Source organism: Dama dama, chromosome 12, assembly GCF_033118175.1.
Source record: "Dama dama isolate Ldn47 chromosome 12, ASM3311817v1, whole genome shotgun sequence".
NCBI classification, from domain to species: Eukaryota; Metazoa; Chordata; class Mammalia; order Artiodactyla; family Cervidae; genus Dama; species Dama dama.
In genome coordinates, this window is record NC_083692.1 from 16080698 (window position 1) to 16097907 (window position 17210).

The 17210-nt window shown below is 49.9% G+C and overlaps 1 protein-coding gene across 1 annotated transcript; it reads right to left on the minus strand.

Annotated features, from left to right (window-relative positions):
- Positions 1 to 13847: 13847 nt before the first annotated feature.
- Positions 13848 to 14456, minus strand: LOC133067163 (small integral membrane protein 20-like). The gene has a single exon (XM_061158346.1). The coding sequence runs from the start codon at positions 14454 to 14456 to the stop codon at positions 14253 to 14255; it is 204 nt and encodes a 67-aa protein (XP_061014329.1). The 3' UTR covers positions 13848 to 14252.
- Between the last annotated feature and the right edge of the window lie 2754 nt (positions 14457 to 17210).

Below are 17210 nucleotides of genomic sequence, written 5' to 3' on the forward strand. Positions count from 1 at the left end.
AAGCACCAACACGTACTCGGGGCACCAGGGAGCCAAGGGCTGACCAGATAGGGGGACATGCCCAGCACAGCTCATGATGTCAAGAAGCTCGTCCTCTCCCCGGAAGGACAGATACTAAACAAACACATGTGTGTGGAGCGCAAGGCAGGGGGTGCAGTGGGGAACACTACACTAACAGGGGCTCACCCACCATGCCCCTCAGGTCTGGTTTCATTCATTCACTCATTCATTTGTATTTGCATTCATTTTCCCTCCAGGAAACCTGCCCCCTCCCCCCACCCATCCTTAACCTCTGGACATCACTCTTTAATTCAAAAGCAAAATGTCAAGACAAAGGGAAAGAAAAGGGCCAAGAAGTAGTGGCCAGAGGAGCTGAGAAGAGAGAGTGAGTTGTGGACGTGAAGACAGCCATGGAGAAGGGAGTAGCAGCAGGTCAGGTGGAGCCGCAAAGTCAGGGGAAGTCAGGAGTGCATTTGTCCCCTTCAGTGAGCAGTCAGGAGGTGGCTGGTGACGTCCCCAGGGCAGTGTCCTGGCATGAGCAGGGGTGGGAGCCATACGGCCAGGGCTGCAGGAGGCACTGAAGGCAGGCAATCTTTCTGGAAGCCCAGGCAGAGGAGAGGGTAGAGGTGGGGGCTTCCTTGCACACCTTTACACAACACCATCCACTTGAATCAGGGGTGGTGGAGGCAGAGAAGGAATGTTTTTGTTGTTATTGGCGGTAATTTATCTGCTTCTTTGATGAGGAGGAGGTGTGTCAAGAACGTAAGGAACTTAAGAAATTTAAAAATTACTTTCCAGTTTGCCCGAAGCCACCCTGATCCCACATACTGACCCAATATAATCATCCACCACTCCCCTTGTCTCCCCAGAGGAGACAACGAATTCTGTGGTGACTCTAGGTTACGTGCTAATGGTAAAGAGCAAATCAAGATGGAGAGGTTGAGATGACCAAAGATGAGGGTCAGCTTTTCTCAAATTCTGGTCCAGCCTTCATCAGAGTCAGCCAAGGTGCTGGTCGAACAGGTAGCTTCCTGGACCTGACCCGGTGTTGTTCCTTAGTCGGTAAGCCATATCTGACTCTTTTGCGACGCCATGAACTGTAGCCCTCCAGGCTCCTCTGTCCATGGGATTTCCCAGCGAAGAATACTGGGATGGGTTACCATTTCCTTCTCCTGGGCATCTTCCTGACCCAGTGATCAAATCTGTGTCTCCTGAATTGGCAGGCGGATTTTTTTTTTTTTACCGTTGAGCCATGTGGGAAGCCCAGTCATAGTTTGAATATTCATCCCTGTAGGTGGGGCCCAGAAATCTGCAGTTTTGGTTCTGTGTGTTGGTGTGTTTTTAGCACCCCAGCTGTGATTCTCAGGGGAGTTAAGTTTGAAACCTATAGGAATAACACAGGTGGTCAGGGGACCCGGTGGAAGTGCACAAGGAATCTGGATGCCTTGGAAGAGAAATGAGCTGAGGCAGTACGAGGGGGAAGGAAGGTTGGCTGCGCAGAGGAGAAGTTTGGAGGTGGTCTCTCTCATCTCCCCGGCAGCCTCTCCACACTCTATGGAATGGGGGGTGAGGTCCGGAGATCTAGCAAAAGGAAGGAAGTTTGCAACAGCAACTGCGGGAGGAGGAGAGAACAGAAATCAGAGGCATAAAGACTTACCAGGCCCCTTGACTGACCCTGCAAGGCAGCAACACAGGGAAGCTTTGATCTGCATTTCTCAACCCAGGCACTAGTGACATTTGGGGCTGGTCATTCCTCACTGTGGGCCAGACTGCGCACCACAGGTCGGTCAGCAGCATCCTTGCCTCTGTCCACCCCCAGTTGAAAAGCACTGACTTGGCTATTGGAAGGAAGGGGGAAGACAAGGCTGACTTGCCTGAGAAGCTGAGAAGACAGAAGGCTAGAGGGTGGATGGGGGGGTTCCCAGGGGGTGGAGGCTGAAGTACAGCAGGAGGAAGAACCCAGATAGCTGGAAAGATGGGAAGCTGGGTCAGGGAAGATCTCAGAGGTTGGAGCTGGGATGCCAAGGCTCAGGAGGATGTGGCCATGGGGCCAGTGGCCGGGACAGGATGCAGGAAGAGCATAGTGTCGGGATGAGGCAGAGGTGTTGTTGACGCTTGCGCCCTGGGGAGGAGAGGGTCACATGGAGTCCACCATCTGTGGTTGGCTGGGGCCCAGTTCCCAACTGGTCGATGACTATTGACTTTGCGGGAGGGGCCCACTGCCCCATCTGAGCTGCCTTTGAAAGAGCAATAGTCAGTGGTCTAAGTCCCCGGAGGCATTCTCTTCCGTCTAATTCAGCTTGTATCAGGAGCACAGCTAGAGTTGCCCTGGCCTCAATGTCACCACCGTCTGATTAACATGGCCCCCCAGTGCCGACCCAGGCCCGCCCCTCTTCGCGTCCAGTGTGGGGCCCTTACCCCAGAGGGGCCTGACCTCCTGGGATGCCTGAGCTTACTCTCTGCCTCCGCCAGATAATCACTTTGCTGGACAGTGAAGTGGGTTGGAGGTTTTCCTAGTACAGAGACCAACACCATCTTGGAAGTTCTGAAGGAAACCCAAACCATTCAGCTCTTTTGTCATGAACCTAACCCTAACCCTAGAGGAAAAGAAACTCCAGGATTTCAACAAGAAAGCGATCAATTTTTTAAGCTGGAATCCCAGGGGTCTACCCCCCCTTAAGGCCACTTGCTGGTGGGCAGGCAAAAGAAAAGAAACTTCTGGAGGAACGAAGTCTCCTGGAGGGAAGAGGGATGGGCCAGCCTGATAAGCCTAGGGCCTGGCTCTCTGTCCTCTGCGGAGTAGAGTCCAGCCACCACACACCAGAACTGGGGTCACACGCAGAGGGGCTGCCCTCAGAATCAGCTTTTGGCTCTGTGCCGGGCTGCCCTGTAAGAGCAGAAACAAGCCCCCAAGCCACTTAATGGTTACAAGACATTGCTCTGATGTCAGATGAGCCAGTCATAGTAGCTGTTGACTTTGAGTAAACAGATCAACCTCTCTGGGCCTCAAGGTTCCTCATCTGTAAAATGGCTCCCTCACAGCACCTCCTTCATAGGGCTGTTCTGGGTGAGCAGGGGCTAGATTGAGGGCAGGAGGAGAAGGGGGGCAACAGAAGATGAGATGGTTAGATGGCATCACCAACTCAGTGGACATGAGTTTCAGCAAACTCTGAGGACAGGGAGGCCGGGCGTGCTGCGGTCCATGGGGTCACAAAGAATCAGACACGACTGAGCGACTGAACAACAAAAATAATGTAGGCGAGACGTTTAGAACATGCTGGGGCCCAGCGAGCTCTCCGTGGACAGTGTCTCTCTTGTGATTCGCCCATGAAACCCCTCCCAGAAAAGCCAGCAGCTGGCAGCAGCCTGGGGTTAGACCCAGCAAAGCTCTTCCCTCAACCAAGTCCCTATTTCTAGAACTGAGGATAATTCCACAAAGAACTTGCCATTAACCAGGAGAGAAAACTGGTGGGTTAGGAAAATTAAGAGGATAAATAAGCCTGAAACGGGAATCCACTCTAGAAGAAAAATAGCTTCTGAACACTTGAGAGACTCTTATGTACATTCCCAATAATTAATTTGCTAACCAGGAGCCACTGAGCTGTTCATTAAAGCTGACCCTCAGACCCTCCAGCAAGGCTTTATTTGTTATGAATCAGCCCCCCAGGCACTTGAAAGTAACAGAGCTAAACTTCCTTTACAAATAATGTTAGAGAAAGCAGAATGAACCTTTATTGGAGGGAAAAAGATGAGGAGGACCATATGGCTAAATGTGAGTAACTGACAAGGTCCCCAGCATTCCTGTTGGGACACGGATTCATGAGGACTTATCACATGGGAGGGAGGGAAGAAGGAAGGGAGGGAGGGGTGGGGGTGGGGAGGAAGGAAGTATTATGAACCAAGGCTTGCAGTTAATCCAATTTCATGCATCTGAGCCCATTCTTCATATATATATATATTTTTTTTTCCCCTTACACTTATATATTTCTTTAACTCAAATTGACTTTCTCCTGCAGTAGTCTGAAACCACCCATTTCAATACATAGTGTTTTTATCTCTCATGAAATCTTGCAAGGCATATCTTTCAACGCTGGACCCGTTTTCCTGGACAGACACCAGCACAGCGGGAATCAGCTCATCATAAATGCCCAGAGATTCTCCTGGCTGACCTGGTGACTTTCAGAGGAGGAGCTGAAGCCCCCAGAAGTTGTGACTCACTCAAAGACACTTTACTAGAGAGCCAGGCTGGCTGGGGGCTGCCTGGAGACACAGTTGGGAGGTGACCTGGGCAGGGGAACAGGCAGACTCTGTCCACCTGTTACCCTCCATCACCACCTCGCTACCGCAGCACCTGTCCTGTGCTGGCTCAGTTTTTGTCTGGTCTCCTTAGAAATGCTTTCCTCATGCTCTCTTTCTCTCTCTTCCCTTAAGACTGGGACTTAAGACTACAAAATGACCCAATTGCAAACTGGCTTCAGTAAGAGCCTGCCTCCCCCTGTATGCTGCAGCTCAGGCAAAAATCTGTAATTAAGCATCTTGTCGTTAGAAAGATTAGTCAAAACCAGGATGATCCCAGACAACTGATTGAAATCTCGTTCCACACAAATTACGGCACGGAAAATAATGATGGGTAATTAGTGCCTTTCAATCGAGGTTTTTATCCATGATGTCCCAGGCTGCATCCATCATCATGAGAAGAGAGAGGCTTCGCCAAAGCAGGAGGAGACTGCCGGGCACTGAGGGGCTGCCCCGAGACACTGGGAGGGCCGGGTCCCCTGGCAGAGCTCCGGCTCACAGTGGACAGTCGCTGGCTCTTCTTGTGGCTGTGTGCAGATTAGACAGAGGGGCCCCCTCTGGACAGACCAATTAAAAACTTCAGCCCTCACCCCGGTCCTCTTAGGGGAGTGCCCTCATGCAGGATCCCAAAGTATCTGATGGCTCTCACTTTAGCCCATTTGGCTAAACTCTGGCCTCTGACACCACAGATGTGTCTGGAGGAAGGACAGCTCATAATTTCAAAAGATGCCCCCAAACACACCTCAAGCGATCTTCCTTTCCATTACTATTGGAGATCTGACATTCAGGAATCTAAACTCTTCTTGAGTCTGTTTTCATTTTCACCCCATAATACGCAGTGATATGGCATAAATATCCCACCTACTGTCACTGAACAGATTCGGCAGTTTTCAGATGATATTTAATCCTAGAGGTGCCATGGTGTTGGGTCATAGAGCTTAGTGGTTGGAGCTGGCTTGCCTGAGTTTGAATTCCAGTTCTGTCTCTCACACGTAATTTAATCTCTCTGAGCCTCAGTTTATTCATCTGTAAAATGGGGATGGTGATAATTATCATATGTATCTCATAGGGTAGTCTTGAGGATTAGTGAGTTAATACAGAAAAGAGCTTAGAACTATACCTGGGAAAAGTGTTCAGTAAGTACCGCTAGCAGTTGTTACTAGCACTCTTTTTGGTAATGAGGAGACATTTCCATTCAGTCTCTAATAAAGTTCTGTCCCACAGCAAGCAAGCCTGTCTTGCTCCCTCTCCCCTTCCCATCATTTATCCATCATGCATCCATCCATCCACCATTTAATCATGCATTTGTGTGCTTCTCTGCATGTTGTAGCTTGCACTGAGAAAGTCCCTTTTCAGACAAAGAGGTTCCTTATTCAGGCGCTACTAGAACCAACTATTGGAACTAACCAGCCTCTCTTTTGGGAGCTGCCAACCAGCTCCAGCATTCTCTCTCTCTCATTCCCACGTTCACACCAAGATGCCATAGGAATTGCCACATTTGTAAGGCTCTCTACCTGCTGGCCCAGCAGAGTGACCCAGAGCTGTGCATCTGACCTACGCTGGGCAGTGTCTCTCCCTTGAGACCTTGGTGTCACGGCTGCCTCTTCAGGGACAAAGGCCGTAAGATAGATAGTTCCAAGCATAAGCGAGGTCATACTTCACACCGTGGTGCAGCAAGAAAGATGAATATGGAAGCTGGCAGTGGAGAAGGGTGCCTGCCAGGACCAGAGCCCCAGGAGCCTCAGTTGGCAGCTACCAGACAGCATGGCAGTGCCTATGCTCAGGGGGGCGATGAGGCATGATTCCTTCCTGTGGCAGCTCAAACGGGGGGTTGTGACAGCTAACCACCCCCCCGGCCATCTCATCCATTCATCCACTCGCCCCCTCCCTCCTTCATTCATTTCAACTATTCCTTGAGTATCCATGGTGTGCCAGACACCGTTCTAGCCCCAAGGATGGATTGGTGTCCAAGGTGAACAGGTTTCTGTACTCAAGGAGTGGCAACACTGTATTTCATTGACTTTAAGTTATACCCTTTTATTCACTTTTTTTTTTGGTCTAGTTTCCCTTTTTTTTTTTCATATTTTAACATCTTGGCAATCAGAATGCATCTTGAATCGATGGCATGCCATAGTTTCATTTAATTAGTGGTTATAAAAATAATGGTGTCTATGATGTCATAGATTCAATGAAATATGATAATAAGTATAGGTGAGATGGCCATGAGTTCACCAAAAGCAGCTTCACGTTCTGCCTAGACACAGGAAGACCACACTTCCCAGTCTCCCTTGCAGTCAGCTGTGTCCATAGACTGGGTCCTGGCCAAGGGCATGTGGGCAAAGAGATGTAAGCCACTCCCTCATCTGGCCCATAAAATTCTCCCCTGGCCACCCCCTGCCCCAACTCCTCTCTCTCTCTGTCCTTCCCCGTCTGCAGGCCACACAGGATCCAGGCAGAGTCTCCAGGAGGGGACTCCAACGCCCTGGGGTGCAGCTGAGCCACAAGTTGGAAGGAACCTGGACCTAAGAAAAACTTCACGAAAGGCTATCTGCCAAGCAGCTTCCCCAGAATGTTAGGTGAGCACAGTATCACCTGTCACGCTAAGCCGCTGAAACAGGGGTTGTATTGACTATGTGACAATAACTAGTGTTACCCACTCTAACAAACACAACCAGTGAAACAGCATAATCACGAGCACTATGAAGAAGGCAGGAGGAGAAGGTGACGACAGAGGGTGAGATGGTTGGATGGCATCACCAACTCAATGGACATGAGTTTGAGCAAGCTCTGGGAGTTGGTGATGGACAGGGAGGCCTGGCGTGCTGCAGTCCCTGGGGTCGCAAAGAGTCGGACACGACTGAGTGACTGAACTGAATTATGAAGAAAGAGAAGGGCCAGGCACAGATGGCAGAATAGAACAGTATCCGGACATGGTGGCCAGAAAAGTCTTCTCTGAGGAGGTGACATTTTAAGCAAAGCCGGAGCAAAGACAGGGCGAGAGGCATGGCGGGAGAGCTCTGAGTTGGAGGAACAGCAGAAAGACCCCTGGAGGCCCACGGACAGGGCCCTCGCCCAGCCGGTGGCGCTTGGACCAGGCAGGAAATCAAAGCACCCCTGGTCTGTCCCGCGGCCACCTGCCTTGGCTGAAGCCGCCAGTGATAAGGAGGTCATTAGTTCAGGTGGCAGCTGCTTCCATCTTTAGACAACTTAGATTTTTTTTTGCAAGTTCTTTGTCAAGAGCCAAAATATTTCTTCTCTCTGGAGCTTTCAGCTTCTCTCTATAACTTTCAGTTATAGTTTGAACAACTCCCTCCCTTAGGACCTACAGAATAAGCCTAACCCCCTTCCACCCGATAGGCCTGCAGATGGCTAAAGGCGGCTTGCTGAGTCCTGTCCTCACCGGAATGCATCTCCTGGACCTAGAATCACTCCTGCTCACATTTTGCCCTCCTTTGAGAATCACCCATCTGCTCTGTTTACTCCTCATAAAAAGGAACATCAGAACAGAGCGCAGGGACTTCTGTGGCAGTCAAGAGGATAAGAGTCTGCCAGTGCAGCGGACACGGGTTTGATCCCTAGTCGGGGAAGATTCCACATGCTGCAGAGCAACTAAACCCGGGCACCACAGGTACTGCGCCCGTGCACTGCAACGAAGAGCCCCTGCTCTCAGCAACTAGAGAAAGCGTTCACACAGCAATCAAGACTCTGCACAGCCAAAAACTAATTAATTTTTTAGAAAAGACTTCGTCTTCCGGTGCAGGGTGCTGTGGGTTTGATCCCTGGTTGGGGAGCTAGAAACACATGCCTTGTGGCCAAAAAAAAAAAAAAAAAAAAAACCAGAAGCAATATTGTAACAAATTTAATAAAGATTTTAAATTTGGTCCACATCAAAAAAATAAAAAGAAAAAAAAAGCACAGCCTTCAGGTGAGTTCTGACCAGTGCAGAGCAGTTCTGACACCTCCTTCATCCTCGATACTATACTTCTGTTGATGCAGCCCTAGATGGAATCGGCATTTAAGGCACTTGGCTCACACTTCTGACTTCTACTCTGCTGCTTGTGTGATCACACCCCTGAGGCTCTTTTGCGTGTGCTGATCCTGGGCCTCACTGCCCGCTTCCTATGTGCATTCCTGCAGGGCAGTGTGCAGACCCAGCAAGAGAGACCACACTTCCATCTGCCGCCTGCTCACAGCACTGGCCCTTTGCATGTGGCCTTATCCACCGCAGGGATGACACAGGAAGGTTGGGGCTCCCAGCATCCACTTCTCTCCCTGACTCAATTTTTCAGCCTTCGTGCCAACGGGCAGCATGGGCAGATGACACATAGACGTCGTAACTCAGTGGACAGCTGAGAGCCTGGCATTGCAGCCAACTGGGAACCTGCTCTTGAGCTCTGTCATGGTGACCACAGGAGGGCTCATTCTGTGCTGGTCATGGAACTACATGCACGAGGTTCCTGTCAACAACCTGTTATTCTCCCATTTTGCAGATGAGGAAACAGAGGCCCAGAAGGGCTAAATATCTTGGCAGGGAACACACGGCCAGAAAGTGCTGGAGTGAGTTACAAGGCGAAGGGGAGTAAGTCCCAACATTCTCTGGCTGGACACAGCCAGGGCATCCCCATCACACTCTCAGGAAGGCAGGGGTCCTTTCCGCAGCTGCCCACTCCTCCCTGGGGTCACTTTAGGCCAGCCACACTGGCCTCCTGTGCCCTCCCACCACACCCCACCCCAGACATGAAGGCAGGGACTGTGTCTGCTTTCTCTGCTGTTCTCCACACTCAAGGATGCTTCCCAGTACAACAGATGTTCAGAAAATGTTTGTTAAGTGAAGGAGATGGTGAGAGTTGGGTGGGATGTGAGGCTTACCCAAGGTCTGCCCCTCTGGCTGCAACAGAAGCAGGCCTGAGGCACAAGACAAGGTCAGAGTCAGGGCAAGGGAGCCAGCCAGGACCTCAGGAGCAGAGATCCAGCCAACAGTCCCCCGGAAGGACTAACACTTGCCCTCAGTTCCCACCAAATTCCACTAGTCCTGGTGGAAAGACTTTGCGAATGATGCATGCATTTTTCTTACTTTTATTTGTTTACTTAAGTGCCCCAAACCATGTAACGTGTTTAGAAGCAACTTTGAGAAGCTAGCCTCTCAGATCCACTGATCAAGAAATCTAGTTTTGAAATGTTAAAGAAGATATTTTAACACAGGAAGCAATGTAATCAATAAAAACCTGTGGGATGTAGGGTTAGAAAAAGCCTGCCTCACCTTCGGAGCCAGGAACCTGACTCTGTAATAGTGAAAAGAAGCCACGACTGCTCCCTGCCCCCTAGAGAGGACGGAAGCAGGCCCAGGCATGAGGGTTCTGGGCCCAGATCACCTGGTGTGAATCCCGGCTTTGTCACTCACTGTGCTGCCTCTCCATGACTCAGTTTCTTCATCTGCAAAATGGGTACTATAAAGAGATTAATACTTACCTCTGAGAACTGTTCTGAGGATTAAATGACACAATAAATGGGAAACACCAACAGAGTGTCAATGAAGCTGAAGCTCCAATACTTTGGCCACCTGATGCGAAGAGCTGACTCACTGGAAAAGACCCTGATGCTGGGAAAGATTGAGGGCAGGAGGAGAAGGGGACAACAGAGGATGAGATGGTTGGATGGCATCACCGACTCAATGGACATGAGTTTGGGTGAACTCCAGGAATTGGTGATGGACAGGGAGGCCTGGCATGTTGCGGTTCATGGGGTCGCAAAGAGTCAGACACGACTGAGCGACTGAATTGAACTGATCTGAACAGTGTCAGGGGAAACACTGACTGAAACTGCTTGCCCTGGCCAGGCACCATAGTAACCATTTGCATGAGTGATTTTACAACAGGAAATCCTGGTAAGGAACACAGAACAAGTCACCACCAGCCAGAAGAATTTGGGAAAGGTCAAAAGTAGACAGGAAATGCCAGTCCATATACCCTCCCAGAATCTTTGTTGCTGGAATCCATTTTGGTTGAGCGATGTGTGCACGAGGAAGGACCCTGAATCAGAACGATTGGCCAGAGATAACCTGGAAACTGATCCCATCACCGTAAAACCTGATACTGCAAGCCATGTGGCCGAGCAGTCTTCCTGGGTCCCCTCACCCTCCTGCTCTCAATGTGCCCTCCCAATGAGGCCTCTTGCTTCGTCAGCACATGTATCTCCTTGAACAATTCACTTCCGAGTGTCAGACAAGACCCGCTCTCAGGCCTTGGAAGCGGTCCCCCTTCCCGCAACATCAATAAATGTGCGCTGTTGCTATGATTCCCCAGAACTTGGGTGCAGGTCCTTCCAGCCACGGCAGGGATGGTCTGATAGTTTGACTCTCAGCAGTCTCTTCTAAAAACTGCATGTAAGAAGAAAGGGGGAAGCAGAAATGACTCACTCCCAGGCTCCTTGGCCCTCCCTTAATCTGAGCCTTTGGGAGTGAGGAGGGGCTGGATTCACCAGGCTTGCCCTTGGAAATGCTGTCTCTTATCAGGAGGACTCTTCAGATGGGGCATTTTGACTATTGATCTGATAAATAAACAGCCTGCTGGCTCGATCAAAATGTTATTTTGCATTTCAATGACTGCTCACTAATGCAACCTTCATCCCACCAAGATGCTGCTGGCAATGACACCAGCCCTGTCACTAGAGGCGAGCCACCCCTTGCCAGAACCAAACAGGATTAAGGCCCTTCTCCCTAGGGGGTCCAGTTTCCTGGTAGCTCAGGCAGTAAAGACTCTGCCTGCAGTGCAGGAGACGCAGGTTCGATCCCCAGGTTGGGAAGATCCCCTGGAGAAGGAAATGGCAACCCTCTCCAGTTTTCTTGCCTGAAAAATTCCATGGACAGAGGATCCTGGCAGCTACAGTCCATGGGGTTGCAAACAGTCGGACTGAGTGACTAATCCTTTCACTTTCCCTGGGAAGTCAGAGTGGGGTGGGGAGGACAGCTGCTCTTGGAAGGGGATGAGAGGAAACATCCTTGTCCTTTGTGATGGAGCACTGGAAGGCCAGGGACTGCTGTCACACCTGCAGGAAAGGCCCTCGGGGCGGCATGTGTGCCAGACGGGGACACCCCTGGGACCACAGGGTCAGGCCTCAGCGTCCCCACTGCTTTGCTGAGTGCCCTTGGACAAGCCGCTACAGTCCCTGCATCTCAGGTGCCACACGGGTAAACTGGGTCCAAGAAAAATCGCCCTACTTTCCTGGCTGGATGTGAAGACTGTAAGAAAACAGACATGGAAGCCCTTTAGAGATTAAAAAAAAAAAAAGAATGTTGCTGTATTATTTAATGCAGTAATTATACTAAATTTCCTTTCTCGGGCTTCCCTGGTGGTCCAGTGCTTAAGAATCCACCTTGGTCCAGGAAGATCCCACATGCTGTGGGGCAACCAAGCCTGTGTGCCGCAACTACTGAAGTCTGCGCGCCCCTTAAGGTCTGTGCTCTTCAACAGGGGAAGCTGTAGTAACATCGAGAAGCCCAAGCACCACCCACCACTAGACAGTAGCCCCCACCCGCCGCAACTAGAGAAAACCTGCATGCGCATAGCAACAATGACCCAGCACAGTCAAAATAAACAAATATATATTTTTTTAATTTCTTTTCCTGTTTTTCATTTCTTGTTTCTTGTTTGTGACCAACCGAGACAGCATATTAAAAAGCAAAGACATTACTTTGCCAACAAAGGTCCATCTAGTCAAGGCTATAGTTTTTCCAGTGGTCATGTATGGATGTGAGAGTTGGACTGTGAAGAAGGCTGAGTGCCAAAGAATTGATGCTTTTGAACTGTGGTGTTGGAGAAGACTCTTGAGAGTCCCTTGGACTGCAAGGAGATCCAACCAGTCCATCCTAAAGGAGATCAGTCCTGGGTGTTCATTGGAAGGACTGATGCTGAAGCTGAAACTCTAATACTTTGGCCACCTGATGCGAAGAATTGACTCATTGGGAATTGACCCCGATTCTGGGAAAGATTGAGGGCAGTAGGAGAAGGGGACGACAGAGGATGAGATGGTTGGGTGGCATCACTGACTCAACGGACATGAGTTTGAGCAAGCTCCAGAAGTTGGTGATGGACAGGGAAGCCTGGCGTGCTACAGTCCATGGGGTTGCAAAGAATTGGACACGACTCAGCAACTGAACTGAACCGAACTGAACTTTTTTGTTTAGCAGGCACTTATTACGCACAGAGTGCTTTGCACATACAAACTTATTTAATCCTCCCAATAACTCTGGATTTCTAGTCCTGTTTTACAGATGGGAAGATCTATGGGAGCACAGGCGGTGAGGCTCCTAGGCCACACAGCTGCTACGGTACATCGAAGGGTTGGTGTTGAATGCTCATCCATCCTGACACCCACTTTGGGGGTTTCAGTCACTCTGCCCAGCCTGCCTCCTCCAGAAGATCAAGGACCATCTCTGAAGAAATGTGATGACTCCAAACAGCTACTTCTTCCTTTTCTGGGCCAGACAGGTCTTTAAAGGGGACAGAAGAGAAACTCTTTCTCCTAGTGAGTCCCAGCTGGGAGGAGGGGCAGAAATTACTGACATTCAGAAAGAAGACAGCAGGTGTCATAGACACAGTGTGTATGTCCTCCCCCCAAAATTCATATGTGGAGACCTGAACCCCAATGTGACAGTACTGGGGGGCTATGGAAGGTGACTGGGCCATAAGGGTGGAGCCCTCATAAATTGGATCAGTGCCCTTACAAAAGAGACCACAGAGAGCTCCCACCCCTCACTTTGTATGAGGACTCAGTGAAAAGACAGCTCTCTGTGAACCAGTAAGTGGCCCCTCACCAGACACTGAATTACCAGCACTTTGACCTTGGACTTGCAAGAAATAAATTTCTGTTGCTCCTAAGCCACCCAGTCTATGGCATTTTGTTACGGCATCCTGAGCAGACAGACTAAGACAGCAGGCCTCTGCAAAATCACTTCTCTGGACAACCCAGGTATGGGGACCCGTGTCCCAAGGCCAGATACCAGGTCTAAGAGAATGAGGTGGCAGGTGAACACTCAGCCTGCTCAGTGAGATGCTAGGCTCTTCAGAGATCTGAAAACTGGGCACAACTCAGTAATGGGGGACGCGCAGAAGAGACAGCACATAGAACCAGAATTGCTAGGGCCTTGTCGTTCCTGGGCAGAGCTACAAGGGGGTGGCCTTGAATGTAGAAAGTGCAAAGTGGGTGGAATGGGAACCCAAATATCAAGGGAAAGGCAGTCACAGGCCTCAGAGGCTCCTTTAGAAAGGACAGCCCACCCCTTCACCCTCTATGTGCCGTGGTAGAATTGAGAGGAGATTTTTTTTTTTTTTTTTTTGAAGTAAGAGAAATCATTTTAATATATACATTTTCACTTCAGCCAATTCAACAATGATTTCTAATAGGCATGCAGACCCATTTAGTTTGCTTCAAATTTATTTCTCAACATGCAGCAACCTTCCTAATGAGATAGTTGAGCTGAACTACTTATTCCTAAAGAGTACGATGTACCTTGTCCTCAAAGAGTTTTATCAATTTTAACATTTTCAAAGAGCCCTATGAGGCTGCTCAATATGGTAGTTTTCCCCTGAAATTTCCTATTTGGAGGATGGAACAGTCTAGGATCTTTCCCAGTCTACTGGTTGCTTGTATTCACATCACAGCGTGGCTGGCTAAGAGGTAGAGACTGAATAATATGTAGATAGCCTTCAAGCCCAGCTGAGTGAGACAGCTTCATTTTTAGAAAGGAAACCAAATCATGAAAACCCTCCTAATAGCATGATTTGTTCCAGGGTTCTTTTAAGAAGGGACGTAATCCTCACGCACAGGACTCTTTATGGCCTTCTAGAGTTTTCTGCTCCAGCCAGTGTTCTCTAGCCAGGTGACTTATTGCGCTTGCTGCAGAACTGAAAGCATGACGTCTCTGTCTACTTGCATCATTAGAGGTGGTGTTCATCTTCTCATTTCTGGCCAAAGGGATCCGACCACACTTTCAACCCTGGTGGCTGCACGTCTTCTTGAACAATACCAGCTCGATTAATGGCTTGTTCCTTCTTGTACTCCTCCAGCCGCATTAAGGGCCGGAAGTAGATGGGGTAGAAGTCGGCACCGATCAGGGAGATGAAGCCACCGAAAATGAGAGCAGTGTGCAGGTTCTGGGACATGGCTCCCGCCGGCGCTACCCGGATTCTCCGAGTGCCCGGGACTCCCCAAACCCGGCTCCCGCCGGCTGGGCCGTGACCCTGCTCGGAAAAGCGAGAGGAGATGTTACCTTCCCTGATGGCTCAGGTGGTAAAGATCCTGCCTGCAATGCAGGAGACCCTGGGTTGCGAAGATTCCCTGGAGAAAGGCATGAGTACTCACTCCAGTATTCTTGCTTGGAGAATCCTATGAGCAGAGGAGCCTTTTCGACTATAGTCCATGGGGCCGCAAAGAGTCGGACACAGCTGAGCAACTGACACTTCAGCTGTTTGGCCTAAATGCCAAAATTGCTTTGTTTTTTGTCCTCATAGTATACACACACACACACACACACACACACACACACACACAGAGCTCCCCTTTGCAAAGGTAGAACATTTTGTAGTTTACATTTCAAGGTTTTAAAGAAATAAACAGCAACAAGGGTCTTCTGAGGTTCTTATTATGCTGAGTAGAAAGAGCCCAGTGACTGATAAGGCTTCTGCCCCAGCTCCAAGGCTGTGTGTTCTTGAGACAGTCACTTGCCCTCACTTCATTTCCTTTTCTGGAAAATGGAGACAGCCTAGCCATCTGCTGGAGGGGCCAGGAGACGCAAGACACTGGAGAGAGCACTAGCCCCCAGGTGTCCCTGGGAAGCAGGCCCCAGTCATGAGCTTTCTGCTCATCCTGGTAATTCAAGGTAATTCAAGGGTTAAAAATGAAATCGCCAAAGAGAAAGAGAAAATCCACATTACAAAATGGAACACTGCCTGTTCTACCAGGCCTGAGATCAAGACGACATGGAGAGACTGGGAATCCGTAAGTCTCCACTCTCTTGCCCTGTCCTGTCCACGTGTCCCAGCCAAACGCCAGTCCACCTGCTCCACACGACAGACCCCCTCCAGCCCAGGATCAGGGGAGCACGACTTCTGCACCCACATCCACCCCAGGGCCACCTGCCCTGCCCACCAGCTAGCTCGGGCCAGGCTGAGCTGGGAGGAACACCAAATCCCGGCTCTCTCAGTTCAAGTCTCAGCTCTGCCCCTTCCTTCCTCCATGACCTTTAGCAGATTCTTGACGGTCTCTGAGCCTCAGTTTCTTCATCACTTCAGTTCAGTTCAGTTCAGTTCAGTAGCTCAGTCATGTCCAATTCTTTGCAACCCCATGAACCACAGCACGCCAGGCCTCCCTGTCTATCACCAACTCCCGGAGTTCACCCAAACTCATGTCCATTGAATCGGTGATGCCATCCAACCATCTCATTCTCTGTCATCCCCTTCTCCTCCTGCCCCCAATCCCTCCCAGCATCAGGGTCTTTTCAAATGGGTCAGCTCTTCACATCAGGTGGCCGAAGTATTGGAGTTTCAGCTTCAACATCAGTCCTTCCAATGAACACTCAGGACTGATCTCTTTTAGGATGGACTGGTTGGATCTCCTTGCAGTCTGAGGGACTCTAACAGGTCTATCCCATCTCACTGCCTCATGGAGTTACTGCGGGGACCAAATTATGACCCCATTTTCAAAAGTTTTGCAAAGTGTCCACTTCCTGAAAAGTTGTCACAACCTCCCCGTCATCCTCCCCACTCTGGCATTTCATAACCCTGGCTCCTGGAGAGGAGTGAACAAGGTCTTCATGGCCATTGGTCCCATCAGGGGTTCCCCAAAGAGGAAACCTGAATTTCTGAGCACTTTAGCATCCATCCAGGGAACCGTCACCAGGTCCCACATTCCCGAGGGAGGCAGCCTCACCCCACTGTAAGGGGAGAGAAAAACCGAGAAACGGGAGGGTTCTTCGTGGGTCGGGGGCACAGTCAGAATTTGAACCCGGGCCCTTCCAACTCCTGCATTCTGAGCTTGACCTCTGCCATTTCTCTGCCTCTCAACATCATGATTCCCAATGGCAAAAGAAAGTGTAAAAATACAAAAGCAAAATACCCAGCCAGCAAACTTCAAAGCTGTCAAACTCATGAAAACTAAGAAAAGTCTGAGAAGCTGTCACAAACCAGAGGAGACTAAGGAGGTGTGACTACAGGATGCAGGGCTGAGTCCTGGAAGAGAGAAGGGACAGCAGTGGGAAGCGGATGAAATCTGAACAAAGTTCAGCATTTAGTTAATAGTAACATCCCAATTGAACTGTGCTGTTGGAGAAGACTCTTGAGAGTCCCTTGGACTGCAAGGAGATCCAACCAGTCCATCCTGAAAGAGGTAAGTCCTGGGTGTTCATTGGAAGGACTGATGCTGAAGCTGAAACTCCAATACTTTGGCCACCTCATGCGAAGAGTTGACTCATTGGAAAAGACCCTGATGCTGGGAGGGATTGGGGGCAGGAGGAGAAGGGGACGACAGAGGATGAGATGGTTGGATGGCATCACCGACTCGATGGGCAAGAGTTTGAATAAACTCCGGGAGTTTGTGATGGACAGGGAGGCCTAGCGTGCTGCGATTCAGGGGTTCGCAAAGAGTCGGACACGACTGAGCGACTGAACTGACCTGAACTGACTGAACATCCCAATGCCATTTTCAGCATTGTGACGAACGTACCGTCAGAAGTCAGTGAGAGGGAATGCTGGACAGGGGTATACAGGAACAGTGGGCACTATCTTTGCAAGTTTTCTGCAAAGGCTAAACTATTCTAGTAAAAAATTTTTTAAAAACTGGAAAAAATGTAAAAGCTCCAACTTTGCATCTTGAAGAGAAGGTGAAGGGCCACGCATGCTGGCCTGTCTTTCGGAGACATC

Bases quoted from the DNA above. Each gene is read 5' to 3' on its own strand.
- LOC133067163 (XM_061158346.1), bottom strand. From the start codon at position 14,456: ATGTCCCAGAACCTGCACACTGCTCTCATTTTCGGTGGCTTCATCTCC.